This window comes from Podarcis raffonei, chromosome 8 (assembly GCF_027172205.1).
Source record: "Podarcis raffonei isolate rPodRaf1 chromosome 8, rPodRaf1.pri, whole genome shotgun sequence".
NCBI classification, from domain to species: domain Eukaryota; kingdom Metazoa; phylum Chordata; class Lepidosauria; order Squamata; family Lacertidae; genus Podarcis; species Podarcis raffonei.
In genome coordinates this window covers 91,371,771-91,398,877 of record NC_070609.1, presented here as the reverse complement: position 1 = coordinate 91,398,877, position 27,107 = coordinate 91,371,771, and the positions used below count along the sequence as shown (strand labels likewise).

At 49.3% G+C, this 27,107-nt stretch overlaps 1 protein-coding gene and 1 long non-coding RNA gene across 3 annotated transcripts; one reads left to right on the top strand and one right to left on the bottom strand.

Annotated features, from left to right (window-relative positions):
• Window positions 1-3,154: 3,154 nt before the first annotated feature.
• LOC128420113 (E3 ubiquitin-protein ligase MARCHF5-like) lies at window positions 3,155-18,560 on the bottom strand. Its single transcript, XM_053401565.1, has 6 exons — window positions 18,419-18,560; window positions 14,934-15,136; window positions 7,758-7,888; window positions 6,288-6,471; window positions 5,284-5,453; window positions 3,155-3,650 (listed from the first exon to the last, which is right to left on the bottom strand). Exons 1-6 carry the CDS (start codon window positions 18,454-18,456, stop codon window positions 3,480-3,482), a joined length of 897 nt encoding a protein of 298 aa, XP_053257540.1. The 5' UTR covers window positions 18,457-18,560; the 3' UTR covers window positions 3,155-3,479.
• Window positions 18,561-22,059: 3,499 nt separating this feature from the next.
• On the top strand, window positions 22,060-26,419 carry LOC128420114 (uncharacterized). 2 transcript variants are annotated; one of them, XR_008331972.1, is made up of 4 exons: window positions 22,060-22,775; window positions 23,110-23,193; window positions 24,167-24,270; window positions 25,856-25,923. It is a non-coding gene; the product is annotated as an uncharacterized LOC128420114 (long non-coding RNA). The 2 variants fall into 2 exon arrangements; XR_008331971.1 differs by lacking the exon at window positions 25,856-25,923 and adding an exon at window positions 26,164-26,419 and having other exon boundaries at window positions 22,063-22,775.
• The last annotated feature ends 688 nt before the right edge of the window (window positions 26,420-27,107 follow it).

The following is a 27,107-nucleotide window of genomic DNA, read 5'->3' as shown; positions in this document are numbered from 1 at the left end:
AGCAGTCAGGCTTCCCTTCACAGAGGGTTTGCCAATGATGAGTTAATGCAGAGGTGAATTTCAACACTTCAGGAAAAAACATTAAAGCCCCAAGAGTTAAGATAAACCAATAAAGAGTTTTAAAGCAAGTGTAGCAGAGAAAACAGTTGACTGTAACTATCATAAAGCCACCAGAATTCAGGGTTTTCCTAAACGCCAATACACATTTCCTTGGGCAGGGCATTCCAAAATATGAGCCCATCACAAAATATCTGTCTGGAAGAATGCTAGACTCAATGGACCTTAGTTTAATCTAGTCAGGCAATCCTTATGAAAATTGTATCCATAATCCTGCCCACCCCCCAAGCTACCAATTCCACTCCACTGGATAAGAAGAACTCTGTGTAGCTCAAAAGCTCTAAAAGCCCTAAACCACAGAGCCTAGGACTTGCTGATCAGAAGGTCAGCGGTTCGAATTCCCGCAACGGGGTGAGCTCCTGTTGCTCGGTCCCTGCTCCTGCCAATCTAGCAGTTCGAAAGCATGTCAAAGTGCAAGTAGATAAATAGGTACCGCTCCAGCGGGAAGGTAAACGGCCTTTCCATGCCTTGCTCTGGTTTGCCAGAAGTGGCTTAGTCCTGCTGGCCACATGACCCGGAAGCTGTACACCGGCTCCCTCGGCCAGTAAAGCGAGATGAGCGCCGCAACCCCAGAGTTGTCCGCGACTGGACCTAACAGTCAGGGGTTCCTTTACCTTTACTTTACTTGTTCTGTTGGCTGGGTAACATAACCTAACGTGCTTCCAGTTAGGAGCTTAATATGACAAGGGCAACAGGTTTGGTTTTTGCTTTTTGTTTTTATAAAAAAACCTTATTGGATTTTCAGTGGAAAATGTATATCGGATTAAATGGGGCGGGGGGGATTAGAATGCAGGCTGGCATTTTGATGCCCACAATACCACGTGGATGCTAAGAAAAACCTGTATGCGTGAGGAGCACCAATCCCACAATAAACACTTTTCTGGCAGCACCCTTAAACCCAATGATTTGGAAATGTGGGAGAGAAACCTTAGGTGTCATTCCTTAGACCATCAGTACCACCTTGTGGCCAAGTAGGAATGCACTTTTACTATTTTTTAATTAAAGGGTGGATGAGTTCAGCAGGCAAAAGTTGGAGGTTCTCACATGACCCTGGGTTCTATGCCATGGGCTGTTATTCTCAGTGAAGCAGCTTGGCCGTCCATAACCCTCATCATTAATTCAACTATCTTGCTGTCTTATTCATTTAACAAAATTTATATACTGTTTGATTGTAAGAAAACCTCTACCCCTGCGCTTCTGCACCACCCTGATAGACGCTTCTTTCTCATCCTGTCCAAACGCCCCCCCCCCCCATAATCTTGCATCGTCTTCCCCAACCAGATGTTTTGAATGACATAATATGCTGGCTGGGGCTGATGGGAGCCAGAGACCAAAACATCTGGGAGGCACCAGGTTGCGACTCTTAGCAAGATGAAAAAACTGGCAGTTATTTATATGGCATTTATATCCCACCTTTCCACCCAAGGAGTTGAAGGTGGTGTACATGGTTCTGTGCCCTCCCTGTTTTAACTTCAAAACAACCCTGCAAGGTTGGCCAGGCTGAGACGCCCTGATTGGCTCAAAGACCACCCTCACACCATGCATTCAAAGCGCTATGGTGCCACTTTAAACAGTATTGGCTGCTCCCAGAGAATCCTGCCAACTGTGGCCTGTTAAGGGTGCTGAGAATTGTTAGAAGCCCCTCCCCCCCCCCCCGCAAATAGCAGCCAATCCTTCTTCTCAAGGAATTCTGGGTGGGGAAGACCATAGTGGCTCCTTAATGGTATGCCATAAAAAAAAGCTTTGGGCCTCCTCTGGTCTAGTCCCAAGAACAAAAGGTAGAAGATCTGGCCTTCTGTGACAATTGACAGGACCACCTCTAGCGCTGGAGTCCGTAATGCTGGGCTGCCTGCCTGCTTTCTCCTTGCCCTCTTAATTTGTGAATAAATATCAGCTGATAACGTGGGGTGGAGGACCTTTCCCTTCTGTGAACAGCTGGATTCCATGGGGGGGGGTTGTATGCAGTGCCAAAGCCAGCTCCTGCTATGGGCTGCTGGGGCCACTTTTACAGAGGCCAAATGGGACCCTGCCCCACCCACCCCAGCCTGCCCTCGCTTAGCCTCCACTTCCTTTTATTACTTGCAGCCCGGGGGGACGTTGCCAGTCAGCTTCCTCCTCCTTAGTCTCTGGACTCGTCCACCCTTGCCCCAGGCCTGGCAAGTGAGAGCCCAAGCCGTTTCCCACTTGCCCCATGCTTCCTAGGCATGGCCCTGCCGCTTCCCCCCACAAAGTCTGCTATTTTGTGCTTAATCGGAAAGAATGTCAAACTGGAGAAAACCCAACAACGCTTGCTCCAATTCAGCAGTGGGCATTGTCCATTGAGGATGGGCTGGGCATTGTAACTGCCAACTGCAGGTTCTGTGCATCAATCATTCTAGGCTGAGAGGCAGCACTTGCTAGCACAGGGTCTGATCCTGAAATACTTTTTCGCTTGGCACCAATAAGAACTTGCTTCTCTGCAAGGCCTAGAAGGGCTTGGTGCAGGAGGGTCCTTCAGAGCAGACTTGGGGGTGCACGGGGGGAGGAGAGGAAGAGGGAGTCCCCCTGCGCCAGCAGAGCTGCACGTGTGGAGTATTGGACAGACATTCTGGATGACAACTCTCATGAGGGCTGATGGAGCTGGGACTGGGCCAAGTTGGCAAAAAGTAATGCAGAGGGTGGTCTGCTGTACTGGGGTGGGGAGGAGAGAGCATTTCATAATCAGAGAGTTGCATTTCCAAAAAGACCTGAGCTGCACCATCTCTTTGCCCCCCCCCCCCCGGCAGGAGACTGGCTAGCCTTTTCCCCATACCAAGCTGCCTCAGGACAGGGGTCAGGAGAAGTTGCAGCCTTCCAGATGCTGCTGGACCCCTATGTCCCGCCGCCCTGACCCACTGGCTGTGCCAGCTGAGTCCAGGGGGGTTGTAGCCCTGTAGCACCAGGAGGACACTGGGTTGGGGAAGGCTGGGATAAGAAACTAGCAAACCTCTGCATTGTTCTTCAATAAACCAAGTGAAGCAGCAGTAGCAGCAATTCTCCATGGTCACAAAGAGGACACTTACAGCTTGACTCCTTTATTTAACTCCTGGTTTACAAAGAGATCAGAGCACAGTCCCGTGCAAGGGGAGCAACCAGGCAGAAGAGAGTCAAAGAGCCAGACTGCCGATAAACCACCAGCTTAAGAAGAAGCAGACTTTGCCCAGTCCGGCCTAAATAGAGTACCTCTCCCTCTCCGCAAACCACAGCAGCAAAGCCCAGAGTGCTTCCTCTTGGGAGCGGAGTCGACTGGCCTAAAATCCATCCCAGAGAGGAATCCAGTTTCTTTTGAGGAGCTTTGGAGCGGTGTGCGTGTCTCTTGAGCGTGCATGGGTGCCTTTCCTGCCCTAGCTGAGCCCTGCTTCACTGCCGCTGTCCTCATCGAGCTGAGAGGAGTTCCTTTCCATGTCCCCTTTCTCCACAAAGTTGAGGATGCGCCGGTTGGCTTGGATCAGGTACTGCTGCTGGCGAAAGTAGACCTTCAGGGCTCCCTTCAGGGCCACAAAAGCAATGCCTCCCTGGCAGGGAAACAGAGAAAAGGAGGGGTAGGTGAAGTCAAGAGCCTCAAACCACCTCTTTTGCCTTCACCTCCAAGCTGAGCATTGGAGAGGCAGGTGAACCACCACTCGGTATGGGAGGGAGGAGAGAGCAGTTCCCTCAAGCCCCTTCCTGAGAGGAGTCTGATTGACAGAGGGAAGCAGCCAGGTCATCATTATCTGCTCCAGTCCAGGATTTCCTTTTCCTTTAGAACATTTAGACAGGGCTCTTCAGCCAGAAGACTCCAGGGTTAAAGCAATCAGTTAAAACAAAACAGCCCTTTCCCCACAGGCTTACAATCTAAAAGGCGCAGAACAAAAGAAAAAAGGGCCAGGGAGGGAAGAAGAAAAAAGAAAACATGGGTGCCAATTCTTAAAGTAAAATTGTGGTTCTTAGAATGACCAGCTTGAATGGAAACAGTTCAGAGGTGGAAGGTGGCGGGTGCATCTGGTCTTCCATGCGGAGAAGATGCAATGAGCGGGAACGGTGGCTACCAGGTGAGACCTGAGGGAGAGGAAGCCTAGGATCCAGCGCTTTCAGTGGCGCTGTAGGAAGGAGCCCTCTCTCCCACTGAGGCAGCGGACGCATCACCTGAGGGGGATACCAGAGGGAACTGGCCTTCTGTAACAGCCAACATGGTGCCCTCCCAATGCTGTGAGACTCCAGCTCCCACCAGCCCCCATCACCATGGCCACTAGTTGGGGATGACAGGAGCTGGTGTCTCTCCAAAAATATCTGGGGGACGCAAGTTGGTGACTCCTGGCTTAAGACAAAAGGGATCTACAGGCTTCCTCCAGGGTCTCCAGGTTCCCCCCTGCCCCCTCAGACTGAAAACAACTGTGCTAACATATGTTTTCAAGCCACCTAAAAAAAGAGGGAAGACCTAAATGATGGAGAGGCAGGATATAAATCCAGAAAGAAAAGTGGAAATGTGGAGCTCCTTCTATCAAGTCAGACCATTATTGTTACTTATTAAATTTATATACCACCCTTCATCTGAAGATCACAGTATAAAAACAATAAACAAAGCAATAACCCCCCAAAGTTTAAAATGCTGTATATCGTTCAATTGGCCAAAGGCCTGGGAGAAGAGGCATGTTCTTGCCTGGTGCCTAAAGATTTGCAATGAAAGTGCCAGGCAAGCCTTCTTGGGGAGAGCATCACACAAACAGGTCCATCTGGCCCAGCACCTTGGTGGCTGCATGCCTTCCTGATGGACTGAACTGCAACTTTCACCAGCCTCAACCAGCACAGCCATATGGCGCCAGGCTGATGGGAGCTGTAGTCTAAAACTTCTGGAGGGCACCAGGTTGGAGAAGCCGAGTCTAATCCAATGGGCATCATCTCCAACAAAGGTCCTTCCCAGCCTGGCTGTTTGAGATCCTTTTACCCAGAGGTGCCAGTGCACCAAACCTTCTGCATATGAACTATGTGCTGTGCCAGCTAACCCGAGGGCTGTCCCAGCCTTGCCACCATGGCTAGCAGCATTAGGGTGCTGTGGCAGGGATGCTACGACGAACCAAGCATGGGAGTGATTCCTTCAAATACTTGAATTCTGACCCAAGTATTGCACCCCGTTGACTCCAGAGTTCCTTCCCCAGTCTCTCCACTCACCAGGATGGTACGTTGGAGGCTGGAGTTCACCCTGCGGAAGGTGACTCTGCCAACTAGGTTGGCAATGGTGGGGAAGACCAGGGCCCCGCACAGCGTGCGCGAGATGGAGAGGTGGTCACTCTGGTAGCGCGACTCGGCGAGAGGGATGTGCGGAACAGGGCGGCTGATCCCTAAGGATGCAAGAGAGATTAGGAAAAACATGGTGAGAGCTAAAAATCTGTTTAATAAAAATAAGAACAGCTGCAGAATAAAAAAATGCAAACATGACTATTTAGCATGATTTGGACAGACTGCAAACTTTGCTTGGTGCAAATTTGTTGCTGTTGTTGATTATTATTATTATTCTGCACAATGGAGGAACATGCCTTGCCTCTGCTCTTCCTTCCACTGCATCCTGGCCAAATGCACATGGATTAGAGGGATCAGTTCACGCTGCAGCTCATGGCAATTGCAATTACTTGTTGTGTGTGCTGCTGTTGCCAAGCAGAACAGTCCATAACTCCAGATGCCATTCAACTCCCACTGGCAAAGCTAAGTATACAGGTAGGCTCTTGGCTTACAAAAAGGACAAGGAATGGAGGATCTGTTTTTTTGTCCTGCTGCCCCAGATGCAGAGCTGTGCTCTGCCCAGTAACTAGTCCAGAAGTAGGATGGCTGTGAGAACTCCATATTCTTGTGAATTCCATGAATAGTTCAGCTTTGTCCAACCTGGTGCCCTCCCACTGCTTCTGACTACAATTCCCACCAGCAGGCTGAGGCCAATGGGAATTGTAGTCAAAAACAGTGGGAGGGCAGCGGCACCAAGCTGGACAAAGCTGTCCTAGGGTGCTGCCAATTGCCACTGTTTTGTAGGAGGGATTCATCTGCATACCATAAATTTCGGTTGGCCCACCTTTCCTTCCAAATGCAGAGTCCAGGGGAAGCCTGCCTCATGCTGGTCTCCCGGCCCATCAAGGTCAGGCAAATGCCCAGGCCAGGAGGAGCGAGCGGAGGGTGGCACTCACCTGGCACCAAGGCCTGCAGGGCTTGCAGCTTGCTGGAGTATTTCCGCCACACCCGCAGCACGTAGTCTTCCCAGCGGATCATCTTGCCCAGCACCAGCATGACAGGGATGGTGGGGAGCCCCATGAGCAAGAAAAGGGGGTCTGCCCGCTCCATCACATCCAGGCCCTTCTTATGACCAACAACCTGCCAAAGGAGAAGAGACTGATCAGCAGTGCGGTGGGGCGAGCGGGGGGGCTTCTGCCTTCATCAGTGAGGAGAATAAGACTCCATTCACATAACCCAAATGGTCACATTCTTACTGAATGGCTTCAGATTCCTAGCACAGCTCCGTCTGAAGGACTATGACGTCACATCAAACACTCATTGCTTCCCCCAAGGAATTCTGGAAGTTTTAGTTTGTGAAGGGGGCTGAGAGTTGTTAGGGCCTGCGCGCACACACACACACACACGCACGCACACGCACACACACACGCACGCGCACACGCACACACACACGCACACACACGCACACACACGCGCACGCATACACACACGCACACGCGCACACACATGCACGCACACACGCACACACGCACACACACGCACGCGCACACGCACGCGCACACGCACGCACACACACACGCATACACACACACGCACACACGCACGCGCACACACGCACGCGCACGCACGCACACACACACGCATACACACACACACGCACACACGCACACACACACGCACACGCGCACGCACGCACACGCGCACGCACACACACACGCACACACACGCACACACACACGCACACACACACACGCGCACACGCGCACGCACGCGCACGCACACACACACGCGCGCACACACACACACACACGGACACACACGCACACGCACGCACGCACGCACGCGCACACGCGCGCACACACACGCGCGCACACACACACGCGCACACACACGCACACACGCACACACGCACACACACACGCACGCGCACACACGCACACACGCACACACACACGCACACACACACACGCACACGCACACACGCGCGCACACACACACGCACACACGCACACACACGCGCACACACACACACACGCGTACACACATGCAATTTCTCTCACCGAGCTCCAAAGTGGACAGAGTTACATGTGAAGAGGAACTGACTGTTTAACCATGCTAGGAATGGTAGCTCTGGGAACAACTCTTAACAACTGACAGTTCCCAGAATTCTTTGCAGGAAACCATGATTGTTTAAGGTGGTATCATAGTGTGAATGCACCCCCCTTTTTATCCCACTGATTAATCAGTCATAACCTTTGTCAATTCTGATTAAACCGTGAAGCCTCATTAAGCTTTCTTGCATATGATTTTATTTCACAAATTTTCTCCACTGCTTGATTATAATAAAATTTCCAAGTGACTTTCAAAGCTACTGACTGAGCTGAAGGCCATCTGATTCATTCTTTCCCTGCACCCCTTTGCTTTACCTGCATGACAGTGACAGCTCCATACGTCACAGCCGACCAGTAGAGTGTCCCCACGACAATGCCAGCTGCAGCGAAGGGGCTCACTTTGGATAAAATTCGGTCCACTTGTTGCAAGAAATAAACCAAGGGTCCTACAAAGGAAGGACAGCAGAAACTCAATGTTGCAGGCACTCAGCTTGGGCTCTCAACAACCACCAGGATCATGGCCTAGGCATTCAGGCCCCTTCAGAGGTGTCGCATCCCTCAGCCACTGAGATTCCATTGAAAGAGGGGTGTGGGTGTGAAATCCCAAGACAGAAGGAAAAGGGAACAGGAAGGGGTCTATCCGCTTCCTTGGCATTCTGGCCCCTTCTGCTCCTGGCTTCTCAAAGTTCCTGCCCATGAACCCGAATGAGTTGAGTAACCAACAAATGGTGATTGTTTCTTTTTAGTTTTTTTCTTAAAATCTAACTTACTTTATTAAAACTAGCTCATAACATATTAGACTAGGTTTCTGCTATACATTTTAAGCACTATGATACTACTTTAAATCGTCACAGCTTTCCCCAAATAATTTTGGGAGCTGTAGTTTGTTACGGGTGCTGGGAGTTGTCCTAATCAATCCCTCTTCATTAGGAACTCTGGGAATTGTAGCTCTGTGAGGGGAATAAGAAACACCTAACAACTCTTGGTACCCTTAACTACAGCTCCCAGAATTCTCTGGGGAAAGCCATGACGGTTTAAAGTGGTATCATAGTGCTTTAAATGTATGCTATGGATGAGGCCTCAGTGGAGTAGACATCATCATAAAATGCCTGTCTGTGACAGGGGGTGTGCTCCCAATTGTTCCTTTGCAGCCATGGCTCTGCTTATGGCACTGCTTGAATTTGGCACATTTTCCTATCGTGTTGCTCTTGGAAAAGGCTGGATACACCCATTAGTGATGCTCTTGAGTGCATCAGATCCCTTCAGAAAACACTGCAACAGGGAAAGGTGCTAAATTCAAACAGGCCTGAATCTGGCACTTCTTGCAGATGTGCCTTTTGTCAGTTTACATTTCTTAGTACAGAGAGTATTGTGTGTATGCTGTGTAGAGATCTTTCCTAAATAATTCAAGAGGGTTCTGGAAGTTTCTCTGTGTGAAAGAAACAAGCAGAAGGTTCGTGATGTTTGGGTTATTCCTTCAGGGAAGCTGAGTACAGCTGGCCTAAACTGGTTCTGTTATCTTTTCTGTCAAGGTAATGCTGATTATAATAAGAGGCCAGAAGGAACCTGGGCTTCACTTTCTCTTTCTATCTCTTTTCCTTCTGGTGTGGTGTTCTGCACATAGTTTGCTAAGTGTTAAGGTTTAGTCTTATTATAAGTTATTGTAAGTTTAAGTTAAGTCCGCTGCAACTGGATTTCTTATGGACAGGGGCAATCCTGAATGTATTGGGCTTCCGGAGGCGGCGCCAACGGCAATGGCGGTCTCCTTCTAGCTTAGAAGGGGAAGCTCCGCGGAAAACGGGTCTGTCCGCTACGGCGAAGCGGAGACCCTTACAAAAATCACAGGCAGGAGAAGCCTGTGACCGTGGGACTCGGCGGGCACCGGTAGCGCCCCCCGGATCAGCGAAGGGACCCCGTAAGGGGCTCCGGAGCGTAACGGGAGTTTGGCGCGGTGCTGAGAGTCGATCGCTCCTTCCGTGGGGTGAAGCCGCACAGCTGTTGCCGGAGAGCGCTGACCTTTTTCCTGTGACAATTCGGCTGCAAAACAACTACCCGTGAGTAGGTGAAGTTAAAAATTGAGACTTAAAGGAGGGGAAAAAAGGATGAATTTGGCACTGAAGCAGGAAGGCGTAAACAGGAAGTCCGTCTTCCGTTTCTGTATACAGTTCAAAAGCAAAGACTCTTTAAGCTAAAACCTGGAGAGCGGTGTCTTAAAAGCTCCAAATCCGAACATCAAAGTAAAAGAACTCCCCCCCCCAGGCTACAGGAGAGGGGGGGAAGAGGGAAAAAGTGACTCTTCCATTTGTGGATAAAATAGAGACAATTACCTAACTCCTGGGAACGGACTGCCAGGTGGAAAAATCAAAATTGGAAACAGAACTGTTAGATCCCAAAACTAAGATACTTTCAAGAATGTATAACTTGCTGTTAAAATGGAATACGCAGGATGAAACGGTTAAGTCTGCTATGATTAAATGGGCACAAGATGTTGGACATAACATTATGTTTGCTGACTGGGAACAGTTGTGGACCACCAGTATGAAATTTACGGCATGTAATGCCTTAAGAGAGAATATTATGAAAATGATATATAGGTGGTACATGACACCAGTCAAGCTAGCAAAAATCTACCATGTGTCTGATAATAAATGTTAGAAATGTAAAGAAAATGAAGGTACATTCTTTCACCTTTGGTGGACGTGCCCAAAGATTAAGGCGTTCTGGGAGATGATATATAATGAAACGAAAAAGGTATTTAAATATACCTTCCTAAAGAAACCAGAGGCCTTTCTCCTTGGCATAGTCGGCCAATTGGTGCCAAAGAAGGACAGAACTTTCTTTATGTACGCAACAACAGCAGCAAGAATACTGATTGCAAAGTATTGGAAGACACAAGATCTACCCACCCTGGAAGAGTGGCAGATGAAGGTGATGGACTATGTGGAATTGGCGGAAATGACTGGCAGAATCCGAGACCTGGGAGAAGAGTTGGTGGAAGAACATTGGAAGAAATTTAAAGACTATTTGCAGAAATACTGTAAAATTAATGAATGTTAAAACAATGTTGGATTGAAAATAAGTGGTATTAGCAACAAAATTAACAAGAATATGCAAAAATGAATTGATATTGGATGAAAATACAGTGTTATAAAATGTTAAGATACAGAGTTAAGGTAAATGAAAGAGGGTAAGGATTTGCTGACTTGATTATGTAAATGGGAATACAAAAAGGGGAGGTGTGAGGAGGTCAAAGAAATAAGCAAAGGAATTTAAAGTTATGAAAAACGGATTTGTTTTTAATTTTTTCTTATTTTTTCTATGTCTTTTGTATGTTGTATTTTTTACTTTCTATTTTTTTTCTTTTTTCATGTATTTTTTCTTTTTTCATGTATTTCTCTTTTCATGTGTTTTTGTATTAATGATTTTGTAAAACTTTAATAACTTTAATAAATATTTCTTAAAAAATAAAAAAATAAAAGTTGAAACAGAAGGCAAAAAAATAAATAAATCCTGAATGTATTGGATTTGTCAACATTATCCTCACTTGCCTTCAGTAGCAGCAAAGCTCTGCTGGATGAAATGAAATTGCCTCTGGTCTATTTTTTTTTTAAATCCTGCAACATGTTAAAGTTTTTACTCTGCTAACCATATCTTAAAGATTCTGCTCTGGATCACTATGAATACAATACATGACACCATTACCTGTCCTGCAACTGATGCCACACAATGTGGGTGTGATTTGTGCAAACAAACCAACTGGGTCCATTGGGGAAGTCTGGCAGGGGTCTCATTAGACCGACCCATTGGCTGTTCCCCACTGCTGGTCTATGGGACCAAGCGAGCTGTTTTATTTCTTGGAAGTGTTGGGATGCAACTCAGCTTGCATTAATGCTGACCACATTTGCATGGGGAGAAAGTAGACCTCCAAGCTTCTTAAACTTTCTCACTGTCCTCTGCACCTGTGCTGGCCTTCCTTCTGAGGTTAGACTGATTCTTAGGGCTGCTGACCTGACTTCAAGCTTCCTCTCCCGCTTCCTTCTGGAGCAGGAAAGGAGAGGGGACAACCTCCTACTGTCTCTCTGCTGGAGAGATCAAGGGGCAAGGACGGCTCCTTTGGATTCACAACTAGCTAGAATAGGAGCTCTTTCCTATCCAATACGTTTCCCCTATAATTCTATACGCTTTCTCATTTTCCACACTTAGAAGTCTCACTCTGATTGCTTTACCAGCCAAGGGTGCTCATACGACAAGTATTCAGTAGTGGCCTGCTTCCAAGCTGTGTGCTAACTCTCCAAAGCAGCCCAACGTTATTAAACTATGACTCTGCTCCTGCATCTTGATCTCGCTTTGGCTTTTAATGACACTGAGCATGTTATCCTCCTGGACCGGATCCAGGGAATTTTGTGCTGCAGTGGTTTTGGTTCCGCCTCCTGGACTGAGTCCAGAGAGTGGCGTTAGGGGAATGCTTCTCAGTCGCCTGGTGGCTACGTCACAGGGGGCACCATCTCATCTCCAGTGCTATTTAATATCTATAGGAAGGTGCTGGGAGTGGTCATCAGGAGTTTTGGGATAAGACACCATGAGCATGCTGAGGATGCTCAGCTCAATTTCTCCATAGCATCTGAACTGGGAGGGGCTAAGCAGTCCCTGGCCTGGACACAGGGGTGAGATGGAGGAGGAAAAACGTGCTGAGCTTGAATCCTGCCAAGACAAAGGCACTGTGGTTGGTTGGTTGGCTGGCACCCATGTCTGAGAATTGGGGCAGTTCCCTATCCTGGAGGGGGCTGCACTTCCTCTGAAGGAGCAGGTTCACAGTCTGGGGGTGCTTCTGGGTCCAACTTTGCCCCTGGAACCCAAAGCAGCCTCAGGGGCTAGTAGCACCTTTTACCAGCTGCGACAGGCATGGCAGCTTTGACTGTTCCTGGATCAGGAAGGCTCGGTCAGTCATTCATGCAGTGGTTAATTTAAGGTTGGATTGCCGCCATGCGCTCTGCGTGGGGCTTTTGTTACAGGTGCCGTAGGATGCCTGTTCTGCATTTGTAAGAAACTGATCAGTTAGTGTGGCAGCACCCACACTCTGGAACTCCGTAATAAAATTATTAAAATTGTTATTCTTATTATTTGGAGGGCACCAGGTTGGCAAAGGCCCGCCAACATTGTCTGTAAGTTTCCCTTGGGCAGGTGGCTGGCTGTGGTGGGAGATCAGAGTGTTGAAGCACATGGACTTTGGATCTGATCCAGCCAGGCAGCCCTTAGCTCAGGGATGGGGAACCTGGAGCCCTCCAGTCATAGGACCCCACCTCCACCAGCTCCAGCCCACATGGGGAGCCGGGGTGCCCTCCTGCTTCATTAACTTTCAGCATTATCTCTCTCTCATGCTTAAGGCTGGTCTCCAACAAATTGCAAATTCCTCCCCAAAAGTAACACAAACATTGTTTTTTATTGTCCAGGCAATGATACTACTTAGAAGATAAGTGGCTCGTTTTTGTGTGATGGGGGCTTGTATTCTAGTACAATTTTAGAAAAGATGTGTGTGTGCATTTGCACAGGGAAGGGGAAGCCAAAGCAGAGCCACACAGAGATGCTGGGACCAGGGAGACCAGGGCTCAGGAGCTGCAACCCTGAACCAGTCCTGCCGCCCTCTCTCAGCCTAATCTACCTCACAGGGTTGTTCTGAGGATAAAATGGAGAGCTCCTTGGAGGAAAGGTGGAATATAAATGTAATGATCAAGAAAATGATTTGAAGGAACCACTTCTGCTATGGGTAGGAGAGGGATCTCTAAATATTTTGCATACCCCCATTCGTAAAGAAGACTGTGTGTGCCTAAGTGTATGGCAAGGAAGTTGCCACTGACCACCACTGCATTGCTCCCTTTTTGACAGCAGCAATCGGCTGCCAGAGGAAGGGTGAGCAAAAAACCAGTCTGCCAGAGTTTTTCTCATGCTCCCAGCTTGGACCTGGAAGCAGGTGAGACTTCTTTCTCCCAGGACCTCCAAGACCACCCCTACCCAGGAAGTCTGCAGAAGGGGCCTGGATGCTCACCAACCAAAGACCTTCCTTTATTAATAATAATAAAGGCCCTGGCTCTGGTTGAAGCTAATCTAACTTCCTTACGGCCTGGGACCTCTAGGGTGTTGCTATATATGGACCTTAAGGTCCTCTGTGGGGCATATCAGGAGAGGCGGTCCCGTAGGTACGAGGGTCCTAGGCCATGAAGGGCTTTAAAGGTCAAAACCAGCACCTTAAATCTGACCCTGTACTCCACCGGGAGCCAGTGCAGCTTGAAAAGCACTGGGTGAATATGCTCCCATGGCAGAGACCCCGTGAGGAGCCTCGCTGCAGCATTCTGCACCTGCTGGAGTTTCTGGGCCAGCTTCAAGGGCAGCCCCGCCTAGAGCGAATTACAGTAGTCAAGGCTGGAGGTGACCGTCGCATGGATCACTGTGGCCAGGTCGGGACGGGAAAGGTAAGGGACCAACTGCTTGATGCGTCGAAGGCGGAAAAATGTCGCCTTGGCTGTTGCTGTAACCTGCACCTATTACCCCCCAAGATCCCAGGAACACAGGAAGTAGCAAGGCCAAGTTGATGGCCAAACGAAATGCCAGAATGTATGTATGTGGCAGTACAACAAGGCCTCCCATCACTGGGCTCAATAACTGGATGTGCACCTTTGGATCAGGACCCTGCTGACACTCCAGGAAGGCTGTAGGAACAGCTACACAACTGCTATGTTGCTGCCTGGCTATTTTGTCGTTGGCATCCATCTCTCTCAAAAGAAAATGAAATGCGCTTCCAGAGGCAAAGTCAACCATTGTAGCATCACAGCACCTGCTGTGGCTGAAGACGACAAGACCCCCCTCTTGGCCTTGCTGATGTGCTCCAAAGGAAAGCAGAGCAGTCCATTTGGCCTCAAGGATTTGAGACCCATTGGCTCCCCTCACCTGCTTTAGCCAGCCAGTGGAAGCCATTCCTGGGGTGTGGCTGCTGTTGCCTGCTAGGAGCCAAAGGTGAGAGCTGATCACAGGGTGGGGACCAAGGGTGGGCAAACTACCGTATTTTTTGCTCTATAAGACTCACTTTTCCCTTCTAAAAAGTAAGGGGAAATGTGTGTGCGTCTTACGGAGCGAATGCAGGCTGCGCAGCTATCCCAGAAGCCAGAACAGCAAGAGGGATCGCTGCATTCACTGCGCAGCGATCCCTCTTGCTGTTCTGGCTTCTGAGATTCAGAATATTTTTTTTCTTGTTTTCCTCCTCCAAAAACTAGGTGTGTCTTGTGGTCTGGTGCGTCTTATAGAGCGAAAAATATGGTACTTCAGAAAGAGTACTGTGTGTCCCCTAGCCCAGTGGAAATCCTTGGCTGGACAGCTCACCTGCTGCTTAAACACACCTTGCCTTGGACCTGGCTTTGCTGGGCAGCTCCACAACTTTGCTAGGGACTCAATCTAGCCACACCAGGGAATGGGGCTGGCCAGGCTACCCCTACAACTCACCTAGTTTGGGGAAGACAATGCGATACTCCGTTCCACACTGTGGGCAGCTCACACTGCCTGTGCTGTTGCCTTTCTGCTTCTCATCCAGCCACCGCTGGAGGCAGGCCTGGTGGATCCATTTGGTGGAGCCTTTGCAGCGGCAGGGGCAGACCCACTCAGCTGAGCGGTCATCGCTCTCAGTGCCAAAACAGACCCAGCAGTGCCTGGAGGGGGGGGGGAGAGAGAGAGCATAGCTGTCACTTGTTCCACCAGTTTGAAGGTGCATAAGAAGCCGGGCAAGGTAAGGTTTTAAACTCCCTAAGTCATAAGACTGATATGTGATAGGATTGAGGTAGTATGGAAGGAGGATAAAATTATAAAGGAATTAAATAATTTTAAAAAGTTGAAATCTGTGTTACAAGTAAATGAAAGTTGGAAGATGAAGGTTGTCTTTGCAAGAGTACCATGAGAGCATGTAAGCAAGAGATTGTTATAACTGTTGTAGCCACAGAGATAAGAAAGTTGCAATGCCCCATGGTTAAACCAGTAGAAGCCAGTCTTGCCATATACTGACGTAACTGCCGCCATTGCTTGTGTGTAAATCAGTGGCTCTGAAAGGGTGTGGCAGGAGATGGCAGGTGTGGCAGGAAGATTCAAGAACAAAGAAAATTTAAACATTTCAGAATAGTATAGGATACTATTAGTGCAACGTAGTGCGCACGCGCGCACGCGCGCGCACACACACACACACAGTGGTACCTCGGCTTACATACGCTTCCGGTTACATACACTTCAGGTTACAGACTCCGCTAACCCAGAAATAATACCTTGGGTTAAGAACTTTGCTTCAGGATGACAACAGAAATCCCGTGGCAGCAGCAGGAGGCCCCATTAGCTAAAGTGGTTCTTCAGGTTAAGAACGGTTTCAGGTTAAGAACGGACCTCCGGAACAAATTAAGTACATAACCAGAGGTACCACTGTATATGAATATGGGTAGATATGAGAGCAAGAGCATCAAACAGCTCACACCTCTCATTCAGTTTGTATACATACTTAAGGTACATTTGTAAGAGGCTTGCTTATAATTCTACTTTGGGAATGATTTGTGCTCTTATGTAGCTGCACTATTTTATAATTTCTGGATCATACAGTATTATAAAGTGGATGTCTTCTATGTTATAAATCAAGCACTGCCAGGAGTTGCTTTTTTTGTTTTCCAATATATTTCTTATCAATAAAAGAATTGGTGCAGTGTGAGCATGTTTTTATTCTGAAAGTCTGGCCCAGAGAAAAGAGCTTGAGAACCACTGGAATACAGGGTAGGCCAGCTTGTGTTTTCCAGGCTCAAGACCAGGACAGAGAACCTTCCCCCGACTTTTCTTTCCCTGGGAGAAGTGGGTGGGCCAGGGCTACCTATCAGTAGTGGACAGGGCCAAAACTCACAAGCACCATCCATACCACCAGCATGGGCACAGACATGCCCTCTCCTTGCACAGCCCACAACCCACATTCTTCCTCCTTGGGTACTTGGAGACAGGGCTCAGCCACACACACCCAGTTTCCACTGCAGAGATGTTTTCCAGGGCTCAGCTGAGCAGCTTGAGAGCAGGACACAGGATGGGGAGCTTTAACCACACTGCTCACCTGATTTGAAAGAAAGGTGAGCATCAAGAAGAAATGGCCGGGGCCTGGGAAGAGGCCAGGGGGTCAGATCAGGAGACGCATTGGGACCCATCCCTGCTCTAAAAGGAAAGCCATGGGGAGACAAAAGGGATTTCCCAGAGTCCAGCAGGTACTTGGGCTACAGGATGCTTTTCACATCGTTCAGGAATGTCTCCCTCTGACCGCAGCCTGGACAGGAGCCTGTGGTCCCTGTTGGTTCCCCAGTGGTTTCCAATACTATACCATCAGCCACGGTAATCCTTCTGCACTAGCGCTGAAAACAGGTCCCGAGACATGCCTGAGGCACAGGTGTAGTGCAGGTCGGCACACCCAGCGTGTCCCAGTTACAGCACACAGAGTTTGAGTGCGTAAAGTGCTTTGATAAGGCTTCTAGTGGCCCCGTAATGTGATACTGCAGATGAAAGCATGAGGCTTGGGAAAGAACAGGAGCAAATATAGGAGTACGCAAGATCTAAATGTGGGACTTCCTGATTTGTGGCTCCTTGTCCTCAATCACCTTGACATGATAGCTCACAAGACTCGTTCCCCACAGCCTGGCCATCAACCCCACGATCCTATGCATTTCTGCTCCGACATCCCTGGGATTTCCTCCAGCCCAGGTATGTTTATAGCAGGGATGGGGAAACAGTAGGCCTCAAGATGTTGCTGGACTACAACTCCCATCATCCATGGCAACATCCGTATAATAAAGGGTTACAGCTGAAGGGTTGTATGCAATGCTAGTTCATCTTGGACCCACTGAAATCAGTGGATTCACGGCCATTGGTTGCAATGTGTTTACTCTGAGCAGAACTCACAATGGAGACAACCCTTATCGATCTGGATTTCTGCTGCTTTTCCTGAGTGAGACTGTGGGACTTCAGACATCTTTTATATAAGAGGTGCTCAATTGACAACATTTTCTGGGATGGGAAGCTTGCTTTAGACTCACCCTGATGTCTTCCCTCAGCACCAGGCAGCTGAAGGGAATTTCATTTCATTTCATTTCACCAATTTAGATTTAACATAGGATTGCTTTGATGTGGCTCTTACACCCTACTGTTTAATTACTCTAGTCTTTTATTTATTCTGTTTCTTTTCATTTATTTTATTGTAAGCCACATTTGGTATCTATCAGAGGGCAGCATTACCATTCTATTAATATAAATACAGACAATCAAGTCGGTTTTTCTAAATGTGTGGAAAACCGGTTAGAGAGAGGCCTGGGTTCCTAAAAGAGCCTTCCCCAACCTGGCGCCCTCCAGATGTTTTGGACTACAACACTCACCGGCACATGCGGTGGCAGTTGGGGGAGAAACTTGGGAAAGGCTGTCCTACGATTTGCTGTAGAGACGCTCATTCTGTCTTTCTGGACAAAAAAGCGCTGCGAGGCTTTAAAGAAAATTGGGAGTTTAAATTTCAGTTTCACCCGAGGCAAGAAGAGCGAGCCCTTTGCGCCCAAGAAGCGCCCGTGGGGCGTCGCGGCTGCCGGGGGCCGAAGCCCACGAAGGGGCCCTTGGAGCAGCCCCTCTCTCGGCCGAGCCGGCTTCCCGGGGCTGCGGCGAAGCGAAGATGGAGGGGCGGAGGAGGAGGAGGAGAGAGCAAGGCCCCTTTCGGCTCTCGGGAAACGAAACCCGAAGCCGCCGCGGAGCCTCTTGGGGGCTTCGGAAGCGGCAGCCCGGCGGCGCCGCCACCTTCGCGCCCGGAGGCAAGAAGGGCAAGAGAGGCTTGACATCCAAGATGCCCCCCCCCGGGCTATCCCTAGAAGGGGCTGAGGCGGGGGGGGGGAGGGGCGGCCATGGGCACGAGCCCCCCCCGGCCTGGCGCGCCCAGCCCAGCCTACCTCTCCGAGGCTTCCCCGGGGGCCGCCGCGTCTGCCATCGCCCGCCGTCAGCCCGGAGATGCGACCCAGCGGCCGAGGCCTGGCCCGGCTTCCCGCTCCTGCTGGCCTCCGCCTGTGGCCGCGGCTGCACACGGCTCTTCTCGCTCGCCAGGAGGAGCTTCGCCTGCCGGAAGGCCGCCTCGCCGCTGGCAGGAGCAACCCGAGACGCGCCCAAGGCCGGCTGAAGGCGGCGGGGCTCGCTCCCCGGTGAGGGAACGGGGCGAGGAACACAGGGATTGCGCGGCTCCTTTGAGTTTCTCCAGGAAAGTCCCCGCTCGGCCTTGGTGCTCCAGGGGATGGACTAGCCCAAGCCTCCTCCTGGAAGGCTTAAAACTGGGCCACGGGGCGTAGTACTTCCCCATTTTTCTGTCTTTTTGTTTCGTGCATCCCTCTAGTCACCTCAAAATAGGCTTCCCAGGTCTCCTGCTTTGACTCAGGATAGTCCTCTTTTGAAGGGCTGCCAGAGGACAGTCCTCTAGGTACTTTCTCCAGCACCTGAAGAGCAGACCTTGCAGCACTCAGCTCTCCTGGCCACTCTTTCCCCTCTAGGGAGAGAGCTATTGTATTTAAGATTACTTTTTTCTAATTCTAATTAAAGGTAAAGGGACCCCTGACCATTAGGTCCAGTCGTGGCCGACTCTGGGGTTGCGGCACTCATCTCGCTTTATTGGCCGAGGGAGCCAGCATACAGCTTCCGGGTCATGTGGCCAGCAGGACTGAGCCGCTTCCGCACGGAAACACCATTTACCTTCCCGACGGAGCGGTACCTATTTATCTACTTGCACTTTGAGGTGCTTTCGAACTGCTAGGTGGGCAGGAGCAGGGACCGAGCAACTTTTATGCAAAGCATGCTCTCCCTTTTGGATGTGTAAGTGGGGCACCCTACCTCAAAAGCCCCCTAGAGCAGGCATGGGGAACCTGTTACCCTCCAGAGGTTACTGATGTTTTAATCTGTTGGACGCCACCCAGAGTGACTGGGGCAACCTAGTCAGATGGGTGGCATATAAATAATAATTTAGTATTAGTATTAGTAGTATTGGGCTGCAGCACTCATCTTCCCTGATCATTAGCCACTCTATCTTTGCCCCCAAAAGAGAGCCTTCCAGTAAGCCAGGGCCGGCGGCTTTTGGCCCTCCAGATGTTGCTGAACGACTCCTCCAATCAGCTCCAGCATAGCTAACAGCCAGGAAGAAGAGAAGAGTTTGGATTTGATATCCCGCTTTATCACTGCCCTAAGAAGTCTCAAAGTGGCTCACATTCTCCTTTTCCTTCCTCCCCCACAACAAACACTCTGTGAGGTGAATGGGGCTGAGAGGCTTCAGAGAAGTGTGACTAGTCCAAGGTCACCCAGCAGCTGCATGTGGAGGAGCGGAGACGCGAACCCGGTCCACCAGATTACAAGACTACCACTCTTAACCACACTGGAAGAATGGGAGTTGTCCTTCAGCAACATCTGGAGGACCAAAGTTCACTAGCACCTGCAATAAACCTACCTGGGAATCAAATGAACATTGCAACTCTTATTCCAACCTTGCTTCCTTATTCCTTCTATTGACATTTTATTTGGTTGGAGTTTCTTCCTGGCCCCTCCTTTTTTGTGGATACACATAAATTAAATGGCATTGTTGCACATTCAGAATAGAAAGATGAAAGGTCAGAAGGAATCACAAGCTATCTAAATGTAGAGTGCTGAGATCCAGTGCAGAGTATTGCTCTTGGGCTGGAGAGGCCTAGATTTAAATCCTTGCTCCCAAATTCACTGGTGATTTTGCATGGATCACCATCAATCTGCTGAACCTCCTACACAGAGTTGTTGTGAAGGTGGAATGTGGGGAAAGGACATTTAGGCTGCCCTGAACTGTTGGGAGGAGTGCCAGCCTGCAAATGTAGGGAACTCCCTTGCTCCACAGGGCCACCCACCACTGTGGGAAAGATCCCAGGAGAAGACACCCGTGGGCTAGCTCCTCTCCTCTCTCTACCATCAGCTGCCCAGAGGGAAAGATCCTGATGAGTTTTAGAGTGGATACTGTGAAATGTGGCTATAAAACACACACATTTTAATGTTATTTTTCCATTGCCTGGGAAATATTCATATCCTAAAAGAAGGGATATCAATGACTATACTAGATAAGTATGCTGAGTAAAATGGATTCTGGAAGACATGATGGTGATTATTATTTATTATGTTTGTTCACAACTTTTTACAAGACATCTCATAGCAACTTACCATGGTTTGCCAGGTTTGAAGTGGACTTTGGTCCCCAAAGGCTTATGCCAAAAGAAATTTAGTAATAACTGGTCCATACAGAAACGCCGTTTGCCTTCCCACCGCAGTGGTACCTATTTATCTATTTGCGCCAGTGTGCTTTCGAGTGTGCAGGAGCTGGGACAGAGTAACGGGAGCTCACCCTGTCGTGGGGATTCGAACCGCCGACCTTCCGATCGGCAAGCCCAAGAGGCTCAGTGGTTTAGACCACAGCGCCACATGCGTCCCAGGTGAAGCAGAGGCTGTCCCTGCACTCCTGCTGATCTTTGCAGCGCCAATGATCAAGATGGCACTGACTTGTGAGGCCTGGCACAAAGACTGCACTTTATTTACTTGTGATCAGTGAAGAGGCCTCATCAACACTTTGGCGTCACAGGCTGCTAGCATTTTCATCCCCCTGCTCAGTTTTGCCAGGATCCAACTGCCCCCTCGCCCTCCACCCCTCACCCAAAGCTTCACATCTCCTGTTTCCACCTCCAGTCTCTGGGAGAGGCAGAGAGAAGGCCCCAGGTTCAGTTCCTCCATAGCATCCCCAAGTAAGGATCCCCTCCCCCAAAAAACCAGTCTGAAACCCTGGAGGGTTAAAGCACACTGCCAGAGGAGAAGCCCATTTGCTGAGTTGGTGCGCACTTCCAGCTTGATCAGACGATGAGTCCGGTGAGTCCGGGAGGCTGCAACCAAGAGAAAAAAAGAGAGACCAAGCGATGAGAGACTGTGCACATTTCTGCTGCGTTAGCCAGTTTCCCCACAGGAATCTGGTTGGTCACTGGGAGAAGAGAACGCTGGATGAGACGGCCCTTCGGTCCAATCCAGCAGGGCTCTCCTTAGGGACACCCGCTGTAATAGCAGAACCTCCTTGCCCAGGAGCAGTCTACCTCTGAATACCGGGTGATGGCGAACAGCAACTGTAGAGTTGCACTCGTGCCCTGCCTCCAACCTTCCCGCAAGCACAGGACGCTGGATTCGATGGGCCACTGGTCAGATCAAGCTGAAGGCACTTATTACAATATGATACGATAATCTTTGTTGTCATTGTCCCATACAGAACAACAAAATTGAAAAATCTACATAAGACATTCAAAACCCAACAAGCCTGCTATCCCAGCTATCCCAACCTGGTAAGCCTGGCATTTTATAAGACATCTGAAGGCAGCCCTGTTTAGGGAAGTTTTTAATAATTTGTTGGGAGCCGCCCAGAGTGGCTGGGGAAACCCAGCCAGATGGGCAAGGTATAAATAAATTTAGTAGTAGTAGTAGTAGTAGTAGTAGGCAAGAGACTGGCCCCATGGGGGTGAGAGCATTCTGTCCCAGCAGGAGGTGGTCCAGATTCCTGCATTGCCGGGGGGGGGGGGGGGGTTGAATTAGATGACTCTTGGGGTCCCTTCCTACTTCACAGTTCTACGAATCTGTGATTATAATACTCCCTCACTATGCTGTGCAGAGACTTATCATCATCATCATCGAATTGTAGAGTTGTAAAGGATCCCAAAGGGTCATCCAGCCTGACCCCCTACAAGACAGGAATCACAGCTCAGGAATCCCCAAAAGATGGCCATCCAACAACAGTTTCAAAACCTCTGATGAAGGAGAGTCCGCCACCTACCAAGGGACTGTTCCCCTGTTGAATGGCTCTTATTAAGCCTAACTAAAATCAATCATAAGCTAAAATCACCTGTCAACATTTTTACACGTCTGGATAAGCAGTTGCCTTTAAAAAAATGTTTTTAGCAGGAGCCAAATAGAGTACAGTGAAGGCACCCAGCTGATGTCTGTAGGTAGGGGGTTGCAAAGTGTCGGTGCTGCCACACTCAAAGACGGGATTTCTGACAAAGTAAAATGTGGCACCTGAGAAGCAGTACCAGTTCCTTAGCAGTTCAGGGGCTTCTCTCCCTCTATGGGATGAACCCCCCACTGATGCCTAGGGGGGCCATCTCCCAAGGAATGGAGAAGGTGAGAAACAACGCTCTGGTTTCTGTCACAGGAGGAAGGAGAGAGCGCCAAAGCGAAGGACTTCATCAGCCTCGGGCTGAAGGACGGGCACCTGGTGTTCAGGTGAGGGAAGGCCGCATAAGAGCTCACGCTATTGGTCGCTCTGCATTGAGGCTCCGGGGTGGCCAGTGTGGTGTAGTGGTTAAGAGCGGTGGACTTGTAATCTGGGGATCCAGGCTCGCGTCTCCGCTCCTCCACATGCAGCTGCTGGGTGACCTTGGGCCAGTCACACTTCTCTGAAGTCTCTCAGCCCCACTCACCTCACAGAGTGTTTGTTGTGGAGGAGGAAGGGAAAGGAGAATGTTAGCCGCTTTGAGACTCCTTCGGGTAGTGATAAAGAGGGATATCAAATCCAAACTCTTCTTCTTCTCTAACACTGACCGTGTGTTTTCTGCAGTTACCAGCTAGGAAGCGGAGAAGTGAACATCCTGTCCGAAGACCCAGTTGATGATGGAGAATGGCACAGAGTGACAGCCATCCGGTGAGACAAGTGTGGAGAGATGTGGCTTGGGACACCCCTAGTTTGACAAGCCCAAGCGTTGTCAAGGCCCTGTTTCTTGAACAAGGCGGGTTGAGGAACAATTTGTTTGCTTCTGGGGCTGGAGATGCTTTCCCAGCCCTTGAAGCTGGCCCAGAAACTCCAGTGGGTACAGAATGCCGCGGCGAGGCTCCTTACGGGGTCCTTGCCATGGGATCACATTCATCCAGTGCTTTACCAGCTGCACTGGCTCCCGGTGGAGTACAGGGTCAGGTTTAAGGTGCTGGTTTTGACCTTTAAATCCCTACATGGCCTAGGACCCACATACCTACAGGACCGCCTCTCCTGGTATGTCCCTCGGAGGACCTTACGGTCTTCAAATAAAAACATCTTGAAGGTCCCAGGCCACAGAGAGGTTAGGCTGGCCTCAACCAGAGCCAGGGCTTTTTCGGCTGTGGTTCTGATCTGGTGGAACGCTCTGCCACAAGAGACTAGGGCCTTGCGGGACTTAACATCTTTCCGCAGGGCCTGCAAGACAGAGCTGTTCCAGCTGGCCTTTGGTTTGGACTCAGTCTGACCCTTATGTTTCCCTCCCCTTATGGTTTTGATCCATGGGCTATTTTTAAAATGAGGCTGCATTTTAAATTGCATTTTAACCTGTATTTTAAATTGTTCCCCCCCGCATTATGTTTTTATTGTAATTTTACTAGTGTTAGCCGCCCTGAGCCCGGCTCAGGCCGGGGAGGGTGGGGTATAAATAAATTATTATTATTATTATTATTATTATTATTATTATTATTATTATTATTATTTTGATCCACGTGAGGATTCCCCTGTGGAATATCCTTGGACCACATTTCCAATTCTGTTCTCACAGGCAGATGACAAGCACTTCCTTATCCATGCTCATCCTCTCCAATCGAACCAACCTCACTCACCTTAGTCCTTCTGACACACTTTCCCGTTCCTCCCCCAGGGAAGGGAAAAGAGGCTTCCTTCAAGTTGACGGCGAGGAGATGGTAGCTGGGGAATCTCCTGGCAAGAAAGTCATGGTGAATACCAAAGGTCGAATTTATATAGGTAAGCGCCTTCGTCTCAACAAAGCCGGACCACTTTCAGGGCACTTTGGGTGTATGGGCTCATGAGGGATTCACACTTCCCCTTTTCGTTTAGTTTTCGGCAGCCCTCATCAACTGAGTAGGTCTTCTTCTTCTTCTTCTTCTTCTTCTTCTTCTTCTTCTTCTTCTTCTTCTTCTTCTGTTATGTTTCACTCGGGGGTACAGCCATGAGGTGGGAACAGGCCAGAGAATCATAGAATTGTAGAGTTGGAAGGGACCACAAGGAACATCTAGTCCAGCGGTTCTCAACCAGTGGGTCCCCAGATGTTGTTGGACTACAACTCCCATGATCCCTGAGCTCTGGCCTTGTTAGCTAGGGGTGATGGGAGTTGTAGTTCAACAACATCTGGGGACCCACAGGTTGAGAAAGGCTGGTCTAGTCCAACCCCATACAATGCAGGACCCGTTTGCCTCAATGTAAGACTCGAACTTGTGACTCTCATGCTCTACTGAGTGGTGATGGCCACGGCAGCAGCTTCTGGCAAGATCTTGCTGGAACCCACTGTCGGCACCACCACTTTGCAGGTGCTGCCGCAGAACCCAGGTCAGGGCGCCAGCAGTGCGAAAGCACCTTCTCATTTCGCCTAAGGCAACAGAACAGGATGTGTCCTCCATGCAGGAGGGCATTGCTTTTCATGTTTCCTTTCAACGCTGATTGCCACACTGGTTGCTGCCTGACTTCTAGAGCCTTTCCATTCACAGGTGCCGCATGACAACTTTGTGGCATCAGCCCTCCTGAATTTGGGAAGGCTGTTCAAAGGACCCTCATCCTCAAAGCTTTACACTTCAGTCTGGACTGTGTCAATGTCTTGTCACTTTCAGAGCACCCTCAGGGCCACCCCTCCCTACAAGATGTTCCTGGGTGGACATTATCGATTTGCTAAGCAATGCTTCTTCAGGAGTGCCTCCTACAAATGGTTTATTGAATATTTACAGATGAATCATAAACAGATAAGAACATTGGCGGGATTATTGTAATAACCTGCAGTTTCATAAGAGTATATATTTAAAGAAGATAAATAAATTAAAGTTACTGTCAAATTAAGTTACCGTATTGGCCCAAATATAAGCCGCACCCAAATATAAGCCACACCTTTAAACTTCAAGGAGGGGAAAGAAAAAAAGGCAATACCCAAATATAGGCCGCTCCATTAAAATTCTGCAGGCAGTCACACCTGTTCCATTTTACCATATGTCTGTTTCAGCAGCGTTATCGTAAAAGCCAATTTTTGTAAGGTCACGAATTTAAGCCGCACTTTAACTTTTCATGGTCGGAATTTGGGGGGGAAAGTGAGGCTTATATTCAAGCCAATATAGTAATTTGGATATGCAGAAGATATTAAAAATAAATAAAGGAACTGCAGAAACAGGGGGTAGGAAGTCAAGTTTTGAAATGTTAAAATGATTGCAAAATCAGTGAAATATCTAAATCTGAAAAGTATATATATATATATATTTAAAGAACACCTACAAAAAAACCCCAGGAGAAACACAACAAAAGGATTTTAATTCATTTCCCTAATCGTGTTTCTACATTTTCCTTTAAGAAAACATAGAAAGCAGCTTGCATGAATTTCATTTTAAAAACGTGGTCCACGTGGCAGTGAGAATAGCAGTAGGAGAACCTTGAAAAGTCTACACGCCTCTCTGAAGGATGCTGTGCAATTGAATCCCACGGCCCAAATGAGGCAGCATCAGTGATGATGCTGGAAATCAAAATCTTAGGATGGAGGCTGCGGTCCCTGCCAGCCTCCCGAATCCTCCCAGTGACTTGAAGAGGAGAAAGAGGACAACAGCCTCTCCCCTTCAGGGAACGCACTTGCTGACGGATGGCTCTTCCTTTCCCTCTGCGCAGGTGGAGCACCTGACATCCAAACCCTGACCGCAGGAAAGTACATCTCAGGGATCACGGGCTGCATCAAGAATGTGGTGCTGATCAACGACCGGCCCAGCCAGCAGCCTCAGCAGCCCATTGACCTGGACCATCACTCTGAGGCCGTTCTCAACATCCAGGAGTGCTCCTCATAGGCCGGGCTTGCCTCTTAACCACACTCTTCGCTGTATTATTTTTTTTGTCATCAGACCAATTGAGAGACATCTATTATTATTGTTGTTATATTATTATTATTATTATTGTGAATTTTTTTAAAAAAAGAGAAACACACACACACACACACACACACAAATGGTGCTTTGCTGCTACCAAAAGAAAATGGGGGTGGGGTGGGGAGACGTGGAAGGGAGTTGGTTTGTGAGGGGTTTTTTTGTGGAAGTGACAGACCGATGGGGGCCACGCAGGGCCTGTCATTGTCCCACCACCTTCCCCAGCACTCACATGGAAGGACAGAGAGAGAGAGAGAGAGGGCACAGTGGACACTTAAAGGACTGGAGAGCGGCATTCGTGAGAGGCGCTTGGACAGTGCCGTGCCCGAGGTTTTCCAGGGATGAGCATCTCAGGCAGGGCCCAACATGCCGCCTTGCCCTGAAGAGGCTGCTCTGAGGCCGAGGGGTGGGCAGTGGGGTGACCGCGTGGCTTCTCTTGCTTCCGCTGCTGGGCTGGGCTGGGCCAGGCAGGTTGTGACCAAAGATACTGTCCTGCCTTGCCCTTCCCCTGGGTGGGCGTGGGCTGGGTGGGTCTCTGTATCGTGGTGCCCCATGCCCAACTCTGTAGCAGCATCCAGCACTTCAGCCAGGGCAGGATTCGCAGGAGCACCGAGGAGGGAGGGAGGTCCTTTGCCCTCGTCCTCCAGCATGAGCCAAGCTTTTCAACTTGGACAAGTTTGAGCTTCCTGCGTTTTG